The following is a 17,044-nucleotide window of genomic DNA, read 5'->3' on the forward strand; positions in this document are numbered from 1 at the left end:
CAAATGAACAAGTTACTCTTGAATCTTTTTGACCCTGATATATTATTAACTCATTTTGCAATACATTGGTCCTTAATTTACTCACACTAAAATTTTCTATTTTCTGGAAATCAATTCTATTTTAATCTACCTTTTCCTCTACCCAATAGACTTCTAGGACATCTCATTTCTTTCCAGTCAGTATCTGCCTAGGGAATATAAACTCAACCCAAAATAAACAAACTGCAGAAGTCTTCTGGAAAATATTATTTTGATACATTTTAAAGCTGAACTCATTTTACTCCTACTATTATTTATAATTTAACTCTCTCATACTATATATATATAAATAAATTCACACTTTGCATTCAAGGTGAGACCAGTTCTTTTCTCTCCACTGCAACATTCAGAAATAATGGATTTCCATGACTTCAAGAGCCAAAGGATGTTCAGTAAGCTCCTGATATAACACAGTTTTATGTGGAGAATCCTCAGAAGAAAGAAAGACCATTTAAAATGATCCAGAAGGTCTTGCATGGCTGGCCTCTACCTCTCTCTAGAGATTTCTTGCACTGCCTTGCACTAAGCTACCACATCAGATAAACACCAGACACACTCCTAAGATATGAGCCGTGTTCCACCGCTTCTCAGGGCTATAGGTGAAGTATCTATTCCTCTCCCAGGCACCTTCTGCCCTCTGGAGACTCCACTGTTGCCTCTCAAATTTCCCTTAAGCACCGTTGCTTCTGGGAAGCTCCCTGACTACTTAGCTGTGGTGACAAGTCTTTACACACTCAAATATGAAACTCCTCTTTTCTGAAGTGCTCACCTCATGTTGTACTTACAGACCTATTAGTACAGAGTAATTGAGATGTAAGAATGCACCACAAAATGGTTAACAACATTGAAAATACCCTAAAACCACTGAATTATATATCCCAAGATGGTGACGTTCACATTATATGAATTATATCCCAATAATGATTCTTAAGTCAAAAAAAATTAAAAAGAAAATCTGAGTCAATCAAAGTTAAGTAGGCTTTTTATCAAGGGAGTTCACAGCCTTAAAGAAGCCACTGTCAAGTGACTCTAAGTCCGGTTTACCCTGGATTGCCGAGGTTTGCCAGAATAGTCCTAATTATACCTCCAGTCTCAGTGTCATATTAATGGCACAGCCTCTAACTCTCCAAAATGTCCCAACTTGGACAAAATAAATTATATGACTATCCTAAGACTCTGATGCTGGGAGGGATTGGGGGCAGGAGGAGAAGGGGACGACCGAGGAGAAGGGCTGGATGGCATCACTGACTCGATGGACGTGAGTCTGAGTGAACTCCGGGAGTTGGTGATGGACAGAGAGGCCTGGCTGCTGCGATTCATGGGGTCGCAGAGAGTCGGATACAACTGAGCAACTGAACTGAACTGAAGTATGTATAACTAATCTCCAAACAGAGGATTGAGTTTCTCAAATATAACTGACTACTGGACTTCACTGGTGGTCCAATGGTTAAGAATCCACCTGCCAGTGCAGGGACACAGGTTCGATCCCTGGTCTAGAAAAATCCCACATGTCAGGACAACCAAGCTTGTACACCACAACTACTGAGCCTGTGTGATCTAGAGCCCATGCTCTGCAACAAGAGAAGCCCTCACAATGAGAAGTCCACGAACCCCAACGAAGAGTGGCCCCTGCTCGCCACAACTAGAGAAAGCCCAGATGCAGTAACAAACACCCAGCACAATGAAAAACAAATTAAAAAAAAAATTAAGTGTAATGGATGAATATATCACAGTGTATTTGTATAGTTGAATACTATACAACAATGAAAATGAATGAAGTGCTACAATCGACCATGTTGATGAATTTCACAAACATAATATTGAACAAAAGAAGCCAGACGAAAATAAATGCATATTATAAAATAAATATATAGCTGACTACTGCTATAACTCCTCACAACAAACTTCAGGAAATGCTCCATTAGATTGTAGAATAAAGGTACAAAGGTCATAAAAATCCATCATTTCTGAATTTTCAGTTGAGGAGATTAGAACTGACCCCCAATACATGGATAACGTGAATCCAAAAGTATATTATTGACTGAATTTTCTGTAATAGTCATGCTACTGCTGCTAGCTTTCTAACAGGCAACAGTAATACTAATATATATTTTTTAAAGTAATAATATAATGAATAGTGTGCTTTTTAAATAAGTAATAAACAAAAGAGCTGAAATCAAGTAGAGACAAAATACAAGTCTTACACATAACACTTAAAAAAATAAAACTCAGGCACAAGTGCAGAGGGGGAATCACATAGACTTCAGAGGGATTTTTGTTGATAATAAGTGAAATAAACAGCATGTTATGACCAATAAAAAAGTTGCTACAATCTCAAGTTTAATAAATAACATAATATGTAGAATGTAAATTTCAATATGCCCATCTTACTGATCAAACCATTGCTGTATCACATTCAGTTGTGAGAGAGTGTGATGGAACGGAAAGAACATGAGCTTTGCTATCAGACAGTCTGAGAATCACATCATGGTTCCAGCATTAATAGCTCTGTGACTATAGGGAAACCACTGAACTTCTCTGAACATTCACATCTATAAAATGGAATAATGATACTATTAGCCACACTGATGCCACAAGTATATGTGAGAATATATGCAAAAGGCCTGAAAAATGCATAAGAAGAGGAAAGCGTTAGCTGCTCTTGTTAACTGTTCTGGTATGACTATTTCCTTATTCTCCTTAATGTTTTCAGAATTGTTAGGAAAAAATTAGCAAAAAGCAAATGAACACGCTTCCTCACCTGCCAGCTATACTCCCTGGCTGCACTTCCTTCACGAAGATGTCCACTTCTCCCAGATTTTGACCTCTAAGGGCCACCACACTGAATCCAAGGCCTCCAGTTGAAGGCCGTTCTATATCTATGTATTCGATTTGCCGGCCCTAATGAAGGGGGATTTAAAAAAAGTCAATGAAATTTACATTTAACCAACCTGCCCTTTCTAAGGAACTAACATTTCTATTTTGTAAATAGCCCCCAAACAGCTTCTCTTAAGTCATTTCTAGGAAACCAAATAAACTCAGCATTTCAGTAATAAATTATTTATTTCTGGAAATCCTCTCACTTGATTATTTTCAGTAGAACATAAGGGGGCATGTGCACTGTTCTGCAACCTCAGGGAATTGGAGAGATATTTTCACACTTCATTCACAGTATGAGACGAATCCCAAGCTAGATGAAAATTCCTGAGAAAAAATGTATTTTCCCATAGTAAATTCTAAATTACCTTTTATAATGAATTTCTCTAAATTCTCTTGAAGCAAAATATTCTTATTTTTAAATAAGAAAAGTAAACTAGACTTATCAAAAAATGTTCTAGTGTTGAGACCTAAATGAGAATCAGCTGCATTTTTTAGGGTTCTGTTTCTAATTCTATTGTGATAAATTAATATTTTATTAGGCTAATTCAAAAGATTACAGAAAGGCCATTCAAATGGGGCTACCTGTGACAAACAAGTATTTTATTGCTTTGGTGAATAATTAATTGCATTTATTACATGAGAACTTCACAAACGTAATCAACTAATAAAAGCATCACATAAAAATATTATTAGTCAAATTAAGGGGATAGAGCAATTAGATCAAAAAAGGAATTAGGTGTAGAACATTATTTAACTATCACACCTTAAATAGATTCTTTTTAACTTTCAAACTCAAGTTCCATTTTTTAGGGTACTTGTTAGAAGGCAAGGTGAATAAAGGAAACTAGCACATCTAAAAATTCAACTGTCTATCATTTGATTTTAATAGATACTAAGGATGAAATGGGATTACACTTTCAAATGTTTTCCTAGACTTTCCAAATTATAATTTTCCAAATTACATTTGGATTTTATATATACTATAAATTATATATACTAGATTTCCAAATTATATATACTAGATTTTCCAAATTATATTAGTTCTAACCCCCATTAATTCTGTTTTGATATAAAATTTAAAATAATTTCAAAGGAATTATATCATTTCCACAGACACATTATTTTTCCTTCTATGAGCAAAACTGTGAGAATCTCTTTCCTTACAAGTGTACAGATGTGTCAGACTGGAGTCATTGTCTTAAAAACTATCCTCACCAGGCACGCGGATATTTTTCTTATGTAATTTTAAACAAATTACCAACTCACAGATTAGAAAATAGTACCAACTCCTCCTAACAATATAAAAACACAAGCAAACAAAACACAGAGTAACACATTTTAGAAGCAAAAAGTGTGAGTGTAGGTTTCTTTTTAACCTCCAACAAGAGAAATAAAGCTAAATAGTCCCTTGACAAGATATAACTTTACCTGGGCCATCTGTTGGATGACTGAGTTAAAATCTTCATTTCCTGACTTTGGAGCCCAAGAAAATAACCCAGATACAGTCAAGTTATTAGAAGACCTGTGGGCATTCCCATTAGTAATGGCACCATCCGTGAATACCAATAACCCTTTCCTAGAAAAATCAAAGTTGGCTGAACAATCTGAGGGTATATGGCTGAGCTGTTGGAGAAAAAAAGAGAGAATTATCAACAGAAACCTACAGACAAGAAGTATTTCTATTTACTAAATATTATATTTTATCTCTCACATGTATAATGGCATGCTAAATATATACCTGTGAAAGAAATAAGATACAGATACATGAATCTGTGCTTATAAGGCTATAAATGTTTTATTTAGTATTATACAAAATGTTTAACTTATTCTCATTTCCTGCCTTCTACCGTTACCTCAGGTTAATATAGCATGTAATATAGCTCATTATACTTTACATACACAGACATGTCCAGTCACATAAACATGCATGTGAGATGCTGAGCCCTTCTGCATTTATCTATACATTTCAGTGGCTCAGTTGGTAAGGAATCTGCCTACAATGTAGCAGACCTGGGTTTGATCCCTGGGTCAGGAAGATCCCCTGGAGAAGGAAATGGCAACCTACTCCTGTACTCTTGCCTGGAGAATTCCATGGACAGAGGAGTAGGGCAGGCTACAGTCCAAGGGATCGCAAAGAGTTGGAGGCACCTGTGCGACTAACTTTCACTTTCATACATTTCCATGTGGGGAAACACAAAAGATCTGCAGGTAGTATATTCAAAGGTAACTCAGCATTTATTAAGTGCTTGCTATAAGTAAAATACTATACCCAAACTCTTATACAGTATCTCACTTAGTCTTTACAATAGCCCTAGAGATACTCTTATTTCATTTTGTGAACATGGAAACTGAAGCACACAGGGATTAAATAATCTGCCCATTAGTAGCAAATGTATTGCAAAGCCACTTAAACACTAGTTGGGGGCAAAAAAAAAGCTGGGGGGATTCAGTAATTAAGGAAAAAGAAAAATAGAGGTTAATTTCTAAAATATCATTGGCTGAGGGACTTCCGTGTTGGTCCAGTGGTTAAGATTAATACTCTGCACTCCCAATATAGGGAACATGGGTTCAATCCCTGGTCAGGGAACTAAAATCTGTCATGCCTCATGGTGCAACCAAATTAATTAATTGACTAATTTAAAAATACGACTCTCTGATACAAGTACCAACACAATAGAACAAAGGAAATATCAGGAACAAATGTCATAAGACTCACAGAAAAAAATCAATACCCATAAAAACTCTATGAAAACACAGATATGAAAAATCACATGGAGTTTATAGCTGAATGAATATGATACTGCACACTAAATAAACATAAAAGATTGTTATTATGATGGAACAGTTGCTTAAGTCCAATTTTAGTCCAGTATGAGTGATAGATTTGTAGTGATCTTTCCCAACTTCTATTGCCACCAATAGCATTCACTGCTGTGATGTACTCATTACATTATCAGAGAATATAGAAGCCTCAATATGGGGAGTGCTAAAATTCTGGTATAAATTTTGATCTAGAGAAAGTAATTCACAGAAAGACATATGTTCAGAATTTAATCCTTAGTTAGTTATAGAAAAATCACTTGCTAAATATTTATGGATAGGCATTTTGGTTTATCAGCAAAAAGCATTTTTTTCCCCAAATTTTGTTAATTTTCACATAACAACTCTGCTACATTATCTTTAACTACATTTAAAATTCTGCCCATATTTAATCTATAAGATAGCTACTATTCAAGCTCAGCTTCTAGAATAGATGATTTAAAACCAATTTGCCACCCCTGACCGAAAATAGAACAACCAGGAGAGCAGGTAAAACTCTTAATTAACATCACTCCAAGCAGAGGGGCTATGTGTCCTGTAATTCTGAAGAAAATGTTGAGAATTTTCAAAGCATCTGACCTTTACATAAATAAGTATAAAAAACAGAATCCAAAGCCAAACACAAAACTTATTATCAACATTTTTAAACTATCTATGCCAATGCTGCCTGCACACAAGTCCCAATACAGCCTCTTTGCAGAATTAAGAGTAGACTGTTTGTATCTATCTCCTTCTATCTTTCTTTGCTGGTTTGAATAATAGCAACAGGTAAACCCTTGATGGGTAACTTACTTGCCCCTTCAGTTGCTTGATGGACTGTTGAAGTGTGAGTATCTGGTTGAAAAGGGGGCTCTTTAGTGTCTCATAAAACAGAGAGAGCTTTTCATTCTGTGAAGTGTCACCCTTCTCCTGCAATTTCATTTTCAAGCGATCAAGAACTTGCAGGACCTGTAGTTTATCTTTTTTAAAAAGAATAATGAGTACAAGTTAAATCCCACCTTACATTCCATTGTTGAATAATTAATTTAGTGAAAGAAGTATATATCTAGTTTACCTGTAGCAGGATTTTCAGGCATCTTGAATTACTGTCTTCAATCACTTTTAAAGAAACCTAAAGAAAAAAATTTAAATATAACAGAAAAATTACTTTCCATTAGTGTATACAATTCTATAGTCCTATAAAAAAAGTCAAAGAAAACCTCAAGAACATTCTCCATCAAAATATTTCATTCAAGAAATCCAAATTAAAAGCCATACACAGCCACTAAAATGGCTAAAACTAGAAAGCAAAACAGATCATTCTAAGTGGTGACAAAAATATGAAGTAACTGGGACTATGAAACATTGCTAGTAGGAAAGTAAAATGGCACAAACATTCTGAATAACTGTTTGACAGTTTTTTGGAAGTTAAAACTACACTTACTATATGACCCAGTACTTTTCCACTTTTAAACACTCACCCAAAAGTGAAAATATATGCCCACAAAAGACCTATGCAAAAATGTTCAGGGAATTCCCTGGTGGTCCAGTGGTTAGGATTCGGTGTTTTCACTGCCAAGGGCCGGAGTTCAACCCCTGGTCAGGAAACTAAGATCCCACAAGTTGTAGGATGTGGCCGAAAAACAGCAACAACATAGCATTTTTATTTATAAAAGCCCCAAACCAGAAAAACCCAAATGTCTAATAACAGACTAAAAGATAAATCAATTAAGATATGTAAACAAAATAGAATATCCAGAAATAAAAACAGAAAACATTACTGACACACACAACAAAGATGAATCTCAAAAACAGTGTTGAGGGAAAAGAAACAGACCAACAAGGATATGATTGCCTGGGCACAGTGGAAAGCAGTTGACTAGGAAAATACCTGAGGGAGCTTTTTTGGGGTGATGGAAATGTTCTTTTTTTTTTTTTTAATGTTCTGTGTTTTGAATGGAGTATTGCTTAAACAGATGTGTACATGTATTACAATTCATTGACCTATATATTTGTTATATTTTATTGTATGCAAGTTATACTTAAAGAAAGTTAATTAAGAAAAAAGAGAGAGAGAGAGAGAGATCCTAGGTTGGAAAAGAACATCCAAATAACGTATAAAGAAGATACTAGAGAGACTAGGGGAAAAAATCCAAACTAGTCATCAAATGATAATCACCCAATCTGGCATTGTCCATGGATAATTTTTTTTTAATTCCAATGATTTGCTCAAACTAGCCTAAAATGTAATCAAAAATCAAAAAGTTATACATACTTCCCTGGTGACTCAGGGTGGAGAGTCCACCTCCCGACGCAGGGACACAGACTCAATCCCTGGGCCAGGAGGATCCCACATGCCCTGGAGTGGCTGAGCCTATGAACCACAACTACTGAGCCTGTGTTCTGGAGCCTAGGAGCCGTGCAACTTCTGAGCCCACACGCAGCAACCATTGAAGCCTGTGCACCCTAGAGCCGGTGCTCCGCAACAAGAGAAGCCATGGCAATAAGAAGTTTTCCCATTGCAACTAGAGTAATCCCCGCTCACCACAACTAGAGAAAAGCCCGCACAACAACAAAGATTCTGCACAGCCAAAAAAAAAATACTCAAGATTTTAGCAAACCCTTTTCTTTGTTGAAAATGGCACTTTCACAGTGGTCACTTAAACAAAAACAAAACAAAACAAACCATAGCGATCACTTTCACTGTGATACTTTCATATCACATACACTATGAAAGTTTATCACTTTCGCAGTGGTACACTGTTGTAAATGAACCATCTAAGAAATATGAGTACTACACAATCCAACTGTTCTTACATCATCTCTAAATACACCTCTGAACACAATCTTGATCTTCTAACTCAAGGTCATTAAGCAAGAAAGCATATGAAAAACCAGTAAGAGATGCTTTTGGCATTGATAAAAGGTTCCTATATTCCATTCAAACATTCATTGGATTCCATGTGAATAGAGCATCACAGAAAAACTTCTGATATGCTCAGCATCTCAACTATGCAGCCCTTAAAACTACCCACTGACAGGTAAACGTGAATAATGGAAGGGTAGTCACAATGACACTGTCCTTTTCTGTAGCAGCACTTAGCCCAGGAGTGGACAAGAGCAGCTTTGTGGTCATTAATACTGTACCTCAACCTCTCAAAATCAAAGAAAGCAAGCTAAAACTATGAAGTGCTACTTTTTATATTAGATTGGCATTTTTTTCTAATAATAGCTTGTACCCCAGATGTCATAGAAAAACAGGTGGGAAAATAAATCTGCACAATCTTCTAGGAGAGTGACTGAGCAATAGCTATCAATATATTAAATTCATATTCTCTTCTACTCAGAATATTAACTTCTGAGTGTCTCTTCTAAAGAAAGGAGAGACAAAAAGACACACAGATGATGTACAAGCACATTTGCTGCATTGCTTTTAACAATAAAACTCCTGTAAAAATTAAACTATCAAAATCAGTCATTAAAATAACAAATATGGTTGAAATGTATTGAAACAGGAATGAGTGGGTAATGATTATCAGCAAGCCTGTGGCTCAATCCTTCATCAAGGGATTCCCAGATTGATGCCAGACCTCCTCCGTGCAAACAAGCTAAAAGGTTTTAATAGATAACACAGTCTCTAATTTTAAAATGTCAGGAAATACCTAATCTGTCTTAATTGCTATTGTAAATAATATGAGAACATATGGATTTATAGAGCATAGCTGGCTGAAAGATGGGAGGTAATCACAAAGACATTTTCTACTTGGGGAACTAATGGAGTATAAATCTTGGGATTCCCCAAACCAAAGAGGCTTCCTTTAAGAAAATGTTTCTGTATATGTTGTTCACAACTGGTCTAGTAACCCCAAACAAAACAAAAAATAATGCGTTCCTAGGTTGAATTTTACTTGACACATTAAAAATATCAGTAAAAGTCTGTTAAAAATTGCAGTAAAAGTCTGTTAGAAATACATTTACAAGTAACTTAACATCAATCTAAGTGTAAGGAGGTATTTTAGGCATGCTGATAGGGAAATAGATGGGGAAACAGTGGAAACAGTGTCAGACTTAATTTTTCTGGGCTCCAAAATCACTGCAGATGGTGACTGCAGCCATGAAATTAAAAGATGCTTACTCCTTGGAAGGAAAGTTATGACCAACCTGGATAGCATATTCAAAAGCGGAGACATTACTTTGCCAACAAAGGTCCGTCTAGTCAAGGCAATGGTTTTTCCTGTGGTCATGTATGGATGTGAGAGTTGGACTGTGAAGAAGGCTGAGCGCTGAAGAATTGATGCTTTTGAACTGTGGTGTTGGAGAAGACTCTTGAGAGTCCCTTGGACTGTAAGGAGATCCAACCAGTCCATTCTGAAGGAGATCAGCCCTGGGATTTCTTTGGAGGGAATGATGCTAAAGCTGCAACTCCAGTACTTTGGCCACCTCATGCGAAGAGTTGACTCATTGGAAAAGACTCTGATGCTGGGAGGGATTGGGGGCAGGAGGAGAAGGGGACGACAGAGGATGAGATGGCTGGATGGCATCACTGACTCGATGGACGTGAGTCTGAGTGAACTCCGGGAGTTGGTGATGGACAGGGAGGCCTGGCGTGCTGTGATTCATGGGGTCGCAAAGAGTCGGACACAACTGAGTGACTGATCTGATCTGATCTGATAATATGTCCTAGTATAAAAAGGTGACATTCTTTGGAAGCTATGTCTACTGGCTGGGGGCTCCTCCAGAAAGGAATTTCGTGCCTAGTTCCTATGTTCCTCTTTCTTGCCTGTAAACTCAGAATCACGATTAAGGTTTGGTGCTGGGTAAGAGTTCTCATTCACAGGAGGGCAACTCAACCCTTTGTGTTAACACAGGAATACCAGCTAATCCAAGCATGTGCGCTCAGTCACTCAGTCCTGTCTGACCCTGCAGCCCCATGAACTGTATGTAGCCCACAAGGCTCCTCTGGCCACAAAATTTTCCAGGCAAGGATACTGGAATAGTTTACTACTTCCTACTCCAGGGGATCTTCCCGACCCAAGGAATCAAAGCTTAACACCTCCTGCATTTGCAGGCAGATTCTCTACCACTGCACCACCTGGGAAGCCCCATTATCTAATAGTCACACCGAAAAAGAACAACAATAAGTTTCAGAATATATGAACTATTTTCCCCTTTTTAAAGAAAATAATATATATTGGTGTATGTATTGTTTTCTAGATTTAGAAAGATAGTCAATATAATAATGATGATAAGTTATGGGAAGAAGTGAGGAAGGGGAGATAAAAAATTAGACCTACACTTTATAAATACTAGGGCTGTTTTTTAATTTAAAAATCATGTATTATGTTTATAAGTTGAAAACTAAAAGGGACAAAATGGCTAAGATGGCCTAATGAGATATCAAGATATATATATAGCAAGAAAATGACAACACAATAGGATAATTATATTGTAAGGCATATATATACAATAGCAAGGGTGTATACCACACACAAATAGATGAGGAAACAATGGAAACAGTCAGAGACTATTTGGGGGGGGGCTCCAAAATCACTGCAGATGGTGACTGCAGCCATGAAATTAAAAGACACTTGCTCCTTGGAAGAAAAGCTATGACAAACCTAGACAGCATACTACAAAGCAGAAACAGGGGCAGTCCTAAGATGGCGGATAAACAGGACAGGGAAACCACTTTCTCTCCCACAAATTCATCAAAAGAACACTTTGAACGCTGAGTAAATTCCATAAAACAACTTCTGAATGCTGGCAGAGGACATCAGGCACCCAGAAAAGCAGCCCATTGTCTTCGAAAGGAGGTAGGAAAAAATACAAAAGATAAAAAGAGAGACAAAAGAGGTAGGGACAGAGATCCGTCCTGGGAAGGGAGTCTTAAAAAAGAGAGAAGTTCCCAAACACCAGGAAACGCTCTCACGGGCAAATCTGTGGCTAGCCTTGGAAACTCAGAGGGCAACATAACCGGGAGGAAAAATAAATAAATAATTAAAACCCACAGATTACATGCCCAACGGTAACTCCCAGTGGAGAAGCAGCGCAGATGCCCACATCTGCCACTAGCAAGCGGGGGCTGGGCAGGGAGGCATGGGTTGCATTGCTTAGAGTAAGGACTGGGCCTTAAATGCCCCAAGGGCAATCTGAGGAAACTAACTTGGGCTAGCAAATCAGACTGTGGGATAGCTACCACGCAAAAAGCCCTAACCTAAGACACCGCCAGGCCTGCTCACAGAACAAAGGACTTAGCAGAGCTAGCCAGCTGCGGACCAGCCCATCCCCCAACAGAGACAGGCAGGTGAGGGTAGCCAGAGCTGGAAGGGGGCAATTGCGGCCCCAGAGAAGCATCATCTACCAAACTGCAAGCAGGCTTTGTTGCTAACCAAGACTTCTTGAGATTCTGGACAGTCAACATCTGCCGGGAGGGTTGCAGCCAGAGATCAGCTCCCCAGAAGAGACACACGGCACACCTGAGAAGATGCACTGGTTGTACACCCAGAAAACCGAGTGGCAGGAATGGGGGAGGTGATAAGTCACCTCAGCGACCTGGTGGAGAAAAAGGAGAGTCTAAAGAGGGAGAGAGCAGTTAAGCCAGGTGACCAAGCACCTGGTCACCTGAGATGCTTGGAACCGGGAAGGGTACAAAACGCAGGCCCAACAGAGTCTGCGCCTTTGTGGAGTACCCAAGTACCTGAACCTGAGCGGCTTAGACCTGGGAAGTGCATACAAACCAGGGCCAGCCCCAGACAGTTCCCAGCAGAGCAACCTAGAGCCTAAGCAGTGTAGACAGGGAAAGCACACATGCTGTGAGCGGGGGCAAACCTACTGTGGCTGAGATACTGCGAGCACATGCCAGTGTTATTTGTTTGCAGTGTTCCTCCCTCCCCACAGCACAACTGAACAAGTGAGCCTAAAAAAGTGTCCACCACCCCCTCCTTGTGTCAGGGCGGAAATTAGACACTGAAGAGACCAGCAAACAGAAGGACCTAAAACAAACAGAGGGAACCACCTTGGAAGTGACAGGTGCAATAGATTAAAACCCTGTAGTTAGCACCAACTACATAGGAAGGGGCCTATAGATCTTGAGAAATATAAGCCAGCTCAAGGAACTATCTGAAAATGAACTGACCCCACACTGTCCACAACACCACCAGAGAAAGTCCTAGATATATTTTTACTATTATCATTCTTTAAATTTTTTAAAAAAAAATTTTATTTTTAAGTCCTCTATTACTCCTTTAATTTCATTTTTATAACCTACTATTACTTTGCAAAAAAAAAGACCCTATTTTTTAAAGCAAACTTCATATATACATATTTTATAATTTTTGTGACTTTGTTTTTTCCTTTAATATTGTATTTTTGAGAATCCAACCTCTACTCTAGATTTTTAATCTTTGCTTTTGGTATTTGTTATCAATTTTGTACCTTTAAGAACCCAATCTTCAGTACCATTTTTACTTGGGAGCAAGATTACTGGCTTAACTGCTCTCTCCCTCTTTGGACTCTCCTTTTTCTCCACCAGGTCACCTCTATCTCCTCCCTCCCGCTTCTCTTCTCTACCCAACTCTGTGATTCTCTTTGTGTGTTCCAGACTGTGGAGAACACTTAGGGAACTGATTACTGGCTGGATCTGTCTGTCTCCTTTTGATTCCCCTGTTTATCCTCCTGGCCACCTTTGTCTCCTTCCTCCCTCTGCTCTTCTCTGTATAACTCTGTGGACATCTCTGAGTGGTCCAGACTGTGGAGAGCATATAAGGAAATGATTACTGGCTAGCTTGCTCTCTCCTCTTTTGATTCCCTCTCTTCTCCTCCTGGTGACCTCTATCTCCCTCCTCCCTCTTCTCTTCTCCATGTAACTCTGTGAACCTCTCTGGGTGTCTCTCACTGTGGAGAAGCTTTTCATCTTTAATCTAGATGTTTTATCATCGGTGCTGTACAGATAGAGAAGTCTTGAGGCTACTCTAAGAATAAGACTGAAAACCAGAGGCAGGAGGTTTAAGTCCAAATCCTGAGAACACCAGAGAACTCCTGACTCCAGGGAATATTAATCGATAGGAGCTCAAAGAATGCCCCCATACCTACACTGAAACCCAGCACCACCCAAGGGCCAACAAGTTCCAGGGCAAGACATACCACACAAATTCTCCATCAACACAGGAACATATAGCCCTGAGTGTCAATATACAGGCTGTCCAAAGTCACACCAAACCCTTTGACATCTCATAACTCATTACTGGACACTTCATTGCACTCCAGAGAGAAGAAATCCAGCTCCACCAACCAGAACACTGACACAAGCTTCCCTAACCAGGAAACTTTGACAAGCCACCCGTCCAACCCCACCCACAGTGAGGAAACTCCACAATAAAGAGAACTCCACAAACTGCCAGAATACAGAAAGGTCACCCCAAACACAGAAATATAAACAAGATGAAGAGGCAGAGAAATACCCAGCAGGTAAAGGAACAGGATAAATGCCCACCAAACCAAACAAAAAAGGAAGAGATAGGGAATCTACCTGATAAAGAATTCCAAATAATGGTAGTGAAAATGATCCAAAATCTTGGAAACAAAATGGAGTTACAGATAAATAGCCTGGAGACAAGGATTGAGAAGATGCAAGAAAGATTTAATAAGGACCTAGAAGAAATAAAAAGGAGTCAATATATAATGAATAACACAATAAATGAGATCAAAAACACTCTGGAGGGAACCAACAGTAGAATAATGGAGGCAAAAGATACGATAACTGAGGTAGAAGATAGAATGGTAGAAATAAATGAAACAGAGGAAAAAAGAAAAACGAATTAAAAGAAATGAGGACAATCTCAGAGACCTTTGGGACAATGTTAAACGCCCCAAAATTCGAATCATAGGAGTCCCAGAAGAAGAAGACTAAAAGAAAGACCATGAGAAAATACTTGAGGAGATAATAGTTGAAAATTTCCCTAAAATGGGGAAGGAAATAATCACCCAAGTCCAAGAAACCCAGAGAGTGCCAAACAGGATAAACCCAAGGTGAAACACCCCAAGACACATATTAATCAAATTAATATCAAATTAAGATCAAACACAAAGAACAAATGTTAAAAGCAGCAAGGGAAAAACAACAAATAACACACAAGGGGATTCCCATACCAGCTGATCTTTCAATGGAAACTCTTCAGGCCAGGAGGGAATGGTAGGACATAAAGTGATGAAAGAGAAAAACCTACAACCTGGATTACTGTACCCGACAAGGATCTCATTCAAATATGAAGGAGAAAGCAAAAGCTTTACAGACGTGCAAAGGCTGAGAGAATTCAGCACCACCAAACCAGCTCTCCAACAAAGGCTAAAGGATCTTCTCTAGACAGGAAACACAGAAGGGTGTATAGACTCAAACCCAAAACAATAAAGTAAATGGCAATGGGATCATACTTATCAATAATTACCTTAAATGTAAATGGGTTGAATGCCCCAACCAAAAGACAGAAACTGGCTGAACGGATACAAAAACAAGACCCCTATATATGTTGTCTACAAGAGGCCCACCTCAAAACAAGGGATACATACAGACTGAAAGTGAAGGGGTGGAAAAAGATATTTCATGCAAATAGAGACCAAAAGAAAGCAGGAGTAACAATACTCATATCAGATAAAATAGACTTTAAAACAAAGGCTGTGAAAAGAGACAAAGAAGGACACTACATAATGATCAAAGGATCAATCCAAGAAGAAGATATAACAATTATAAATATATATGCATCCAACATAGGAGCACCTCAATATGTAAGACAAATGCTAACAAGTATGAAAGGGGAAATTAATAATAACACAATAATAGTGGGAGACTTTAATACCCCACTCACACCTATGGATAGATCAACTAAACAGAAAATTAACAAGAAAACACAAACTTTAAATGATACAATAGACCAGTTAGACCTAATTGATATCTATAGGACATTTCACCCCAAAATAATGAATTTCACCTTTTTCTCAAGCGCACACAGAACCTTCTCCAGGACAGATCACACCCTGGGCCATAAATCTAGCCTTGGTAAATTCAAAAAAACTGAAATCATTCCAAGCATCTTTTCTGACCACAATGCAGTAAGATTAGATCTCAATTACAGGGAAAAAACTATTAAAAATTCCAACATATGGAAGCTGAACAACACGCTTCTGAATAACCAACAAATCACAGAAGAAATCAAAAAAGAAATCAAAATATGCATAGAAACGAATGAAAATGAAAACACAACACCCAAAACCTGTGGGAGACTGTAAAAGCAGTGTTAAGGGGAAGGTTCATAGCAATACAGGCTTACCTCAAGAAACAAGAAAAAAGTCAAATAAATAACCTAACTCTACACCTAAAGCCCGAGAAGGCAAACTGACAGTACTCTTGCCTGGAAAATCCCATGGATGGAGGAGCCTGATAGGCTGCAGTCCATGGTGTCGCTAAGAGTCGGGCACGACTGAGTGACTTCACTTTCACTTTTCACTTTCATGCATTGGAGAAGGAAATGGCAGCCCACTCCAGTGTTCTTGCCTGGAGAATCCCAGGGATGGTGGAGCCTGGTGGGTTGCCGTCTATGGGGTCGCACAGAGTCGGACACGACTGAAGCAACTTAGCAGCAGCAGCAGCAGCATACCTAAAGCAACTAGAAATGAAGAACCCCAGGGTTGTAGAAGGAAAGAAATCTTAAAAATTAGGGCAGAAATAAATGCAAAAGAAACAAAAGAGACCATAGCAAAAATCAACAAAGCCAAAAGCTGGTTCTTTGAGAAGGTAAGTATAATTGACAAACCATTAGCCAGACTCATCAGGAAACAAAGGGAGAAAAATCAAATCAATAAAACTAGAAATGAAAATGGAGAAATCAAGACAGACAACACAGAAATACAAAGGATCATAAGAGACTACTATCAGAAACTATATGCCAATAAAATGGACAACGTGGAAGAAATGGACATATTCTTAGAAAAGTACAACTTTCCAAAACTGAACCCGGAAGAAATAGAAAATCTTAACAGACCCATCACAAGCACAGAAATTGAAACTGTAATCAAAAATCTTCCAGCAAACAAAAGCCCAGGACCAGACGGCTTCACAGCTGAATTCTACCAAAAATTTAGAGAAAAGCTAACACCTATCCTACTCAAACTTTTCCAGAAAATTGCAGAGGAAGGTAAACTTCCAAACTCATTCTATGAGGCCACCATCACCCTAATACCAAAACCTGACAAAGATGCCACAAAAAAAGGAAACTACAGGCCAATATAACTGATGAACATAGACGCAAAAATCCTTAACAAAATTCTAGCGAAC

The 17,044-nt window shown here is 38.4% G+C and overlaps 1 protein-coding gene across 4 annotated transcripts in view; it reads right to left on the minus strand.

The window, feature by feature from the left end:
* PATJ (PATJ crumbs cell polarity complex component) overlaps positions 1-17,044 on the minus strand; it is a 382,417-nt gene that overhangs the window by 352,846 nt on the left and 12,527 nt on the right. For all 4 annotated transcript variants that reach the window (XM_025288586.3, XM_025288590.3, XM_025288587.3 and 1 more), the window contains exons 2-5: positions 6,794-6,850; positions 6,532-6,698; positions 4,348-4,542; positions 2,801-2,940 (exon numbers count right to left, since the gene is read on the minus strand). In XM_025288586.3, coding sequence (XP_025144371.3) covers positions 2,801-2,940; positions 4,348-4,542; positions 6,532-6,698; positions 6,794-6,815 — 524 coding nt within the window. In that variant the 5' untranslated portion in view covers positions 6,816-6,850. The remainder of the gene's footprint in view (positions 1-2,800; positions 2,941-4,347; positions 4,543-6,531; positions 6,699-6,793; positions 6,851-17,044) is intronic.

This window comes from Bubalus bubalis, chromosome 6 (genome assembly GCF_019923935.1).
Source record: "Bubalus bubalis isolate 160015118507 breed Murrah chromosome 6, NDDB_SH_1, whole genome shotgun sequence".
NCBI lineage: Eukaryota > Metazoa > Chordata > Mammalia > Artiodactyla > Bovidae > Bubalus > Bubalus bubalis.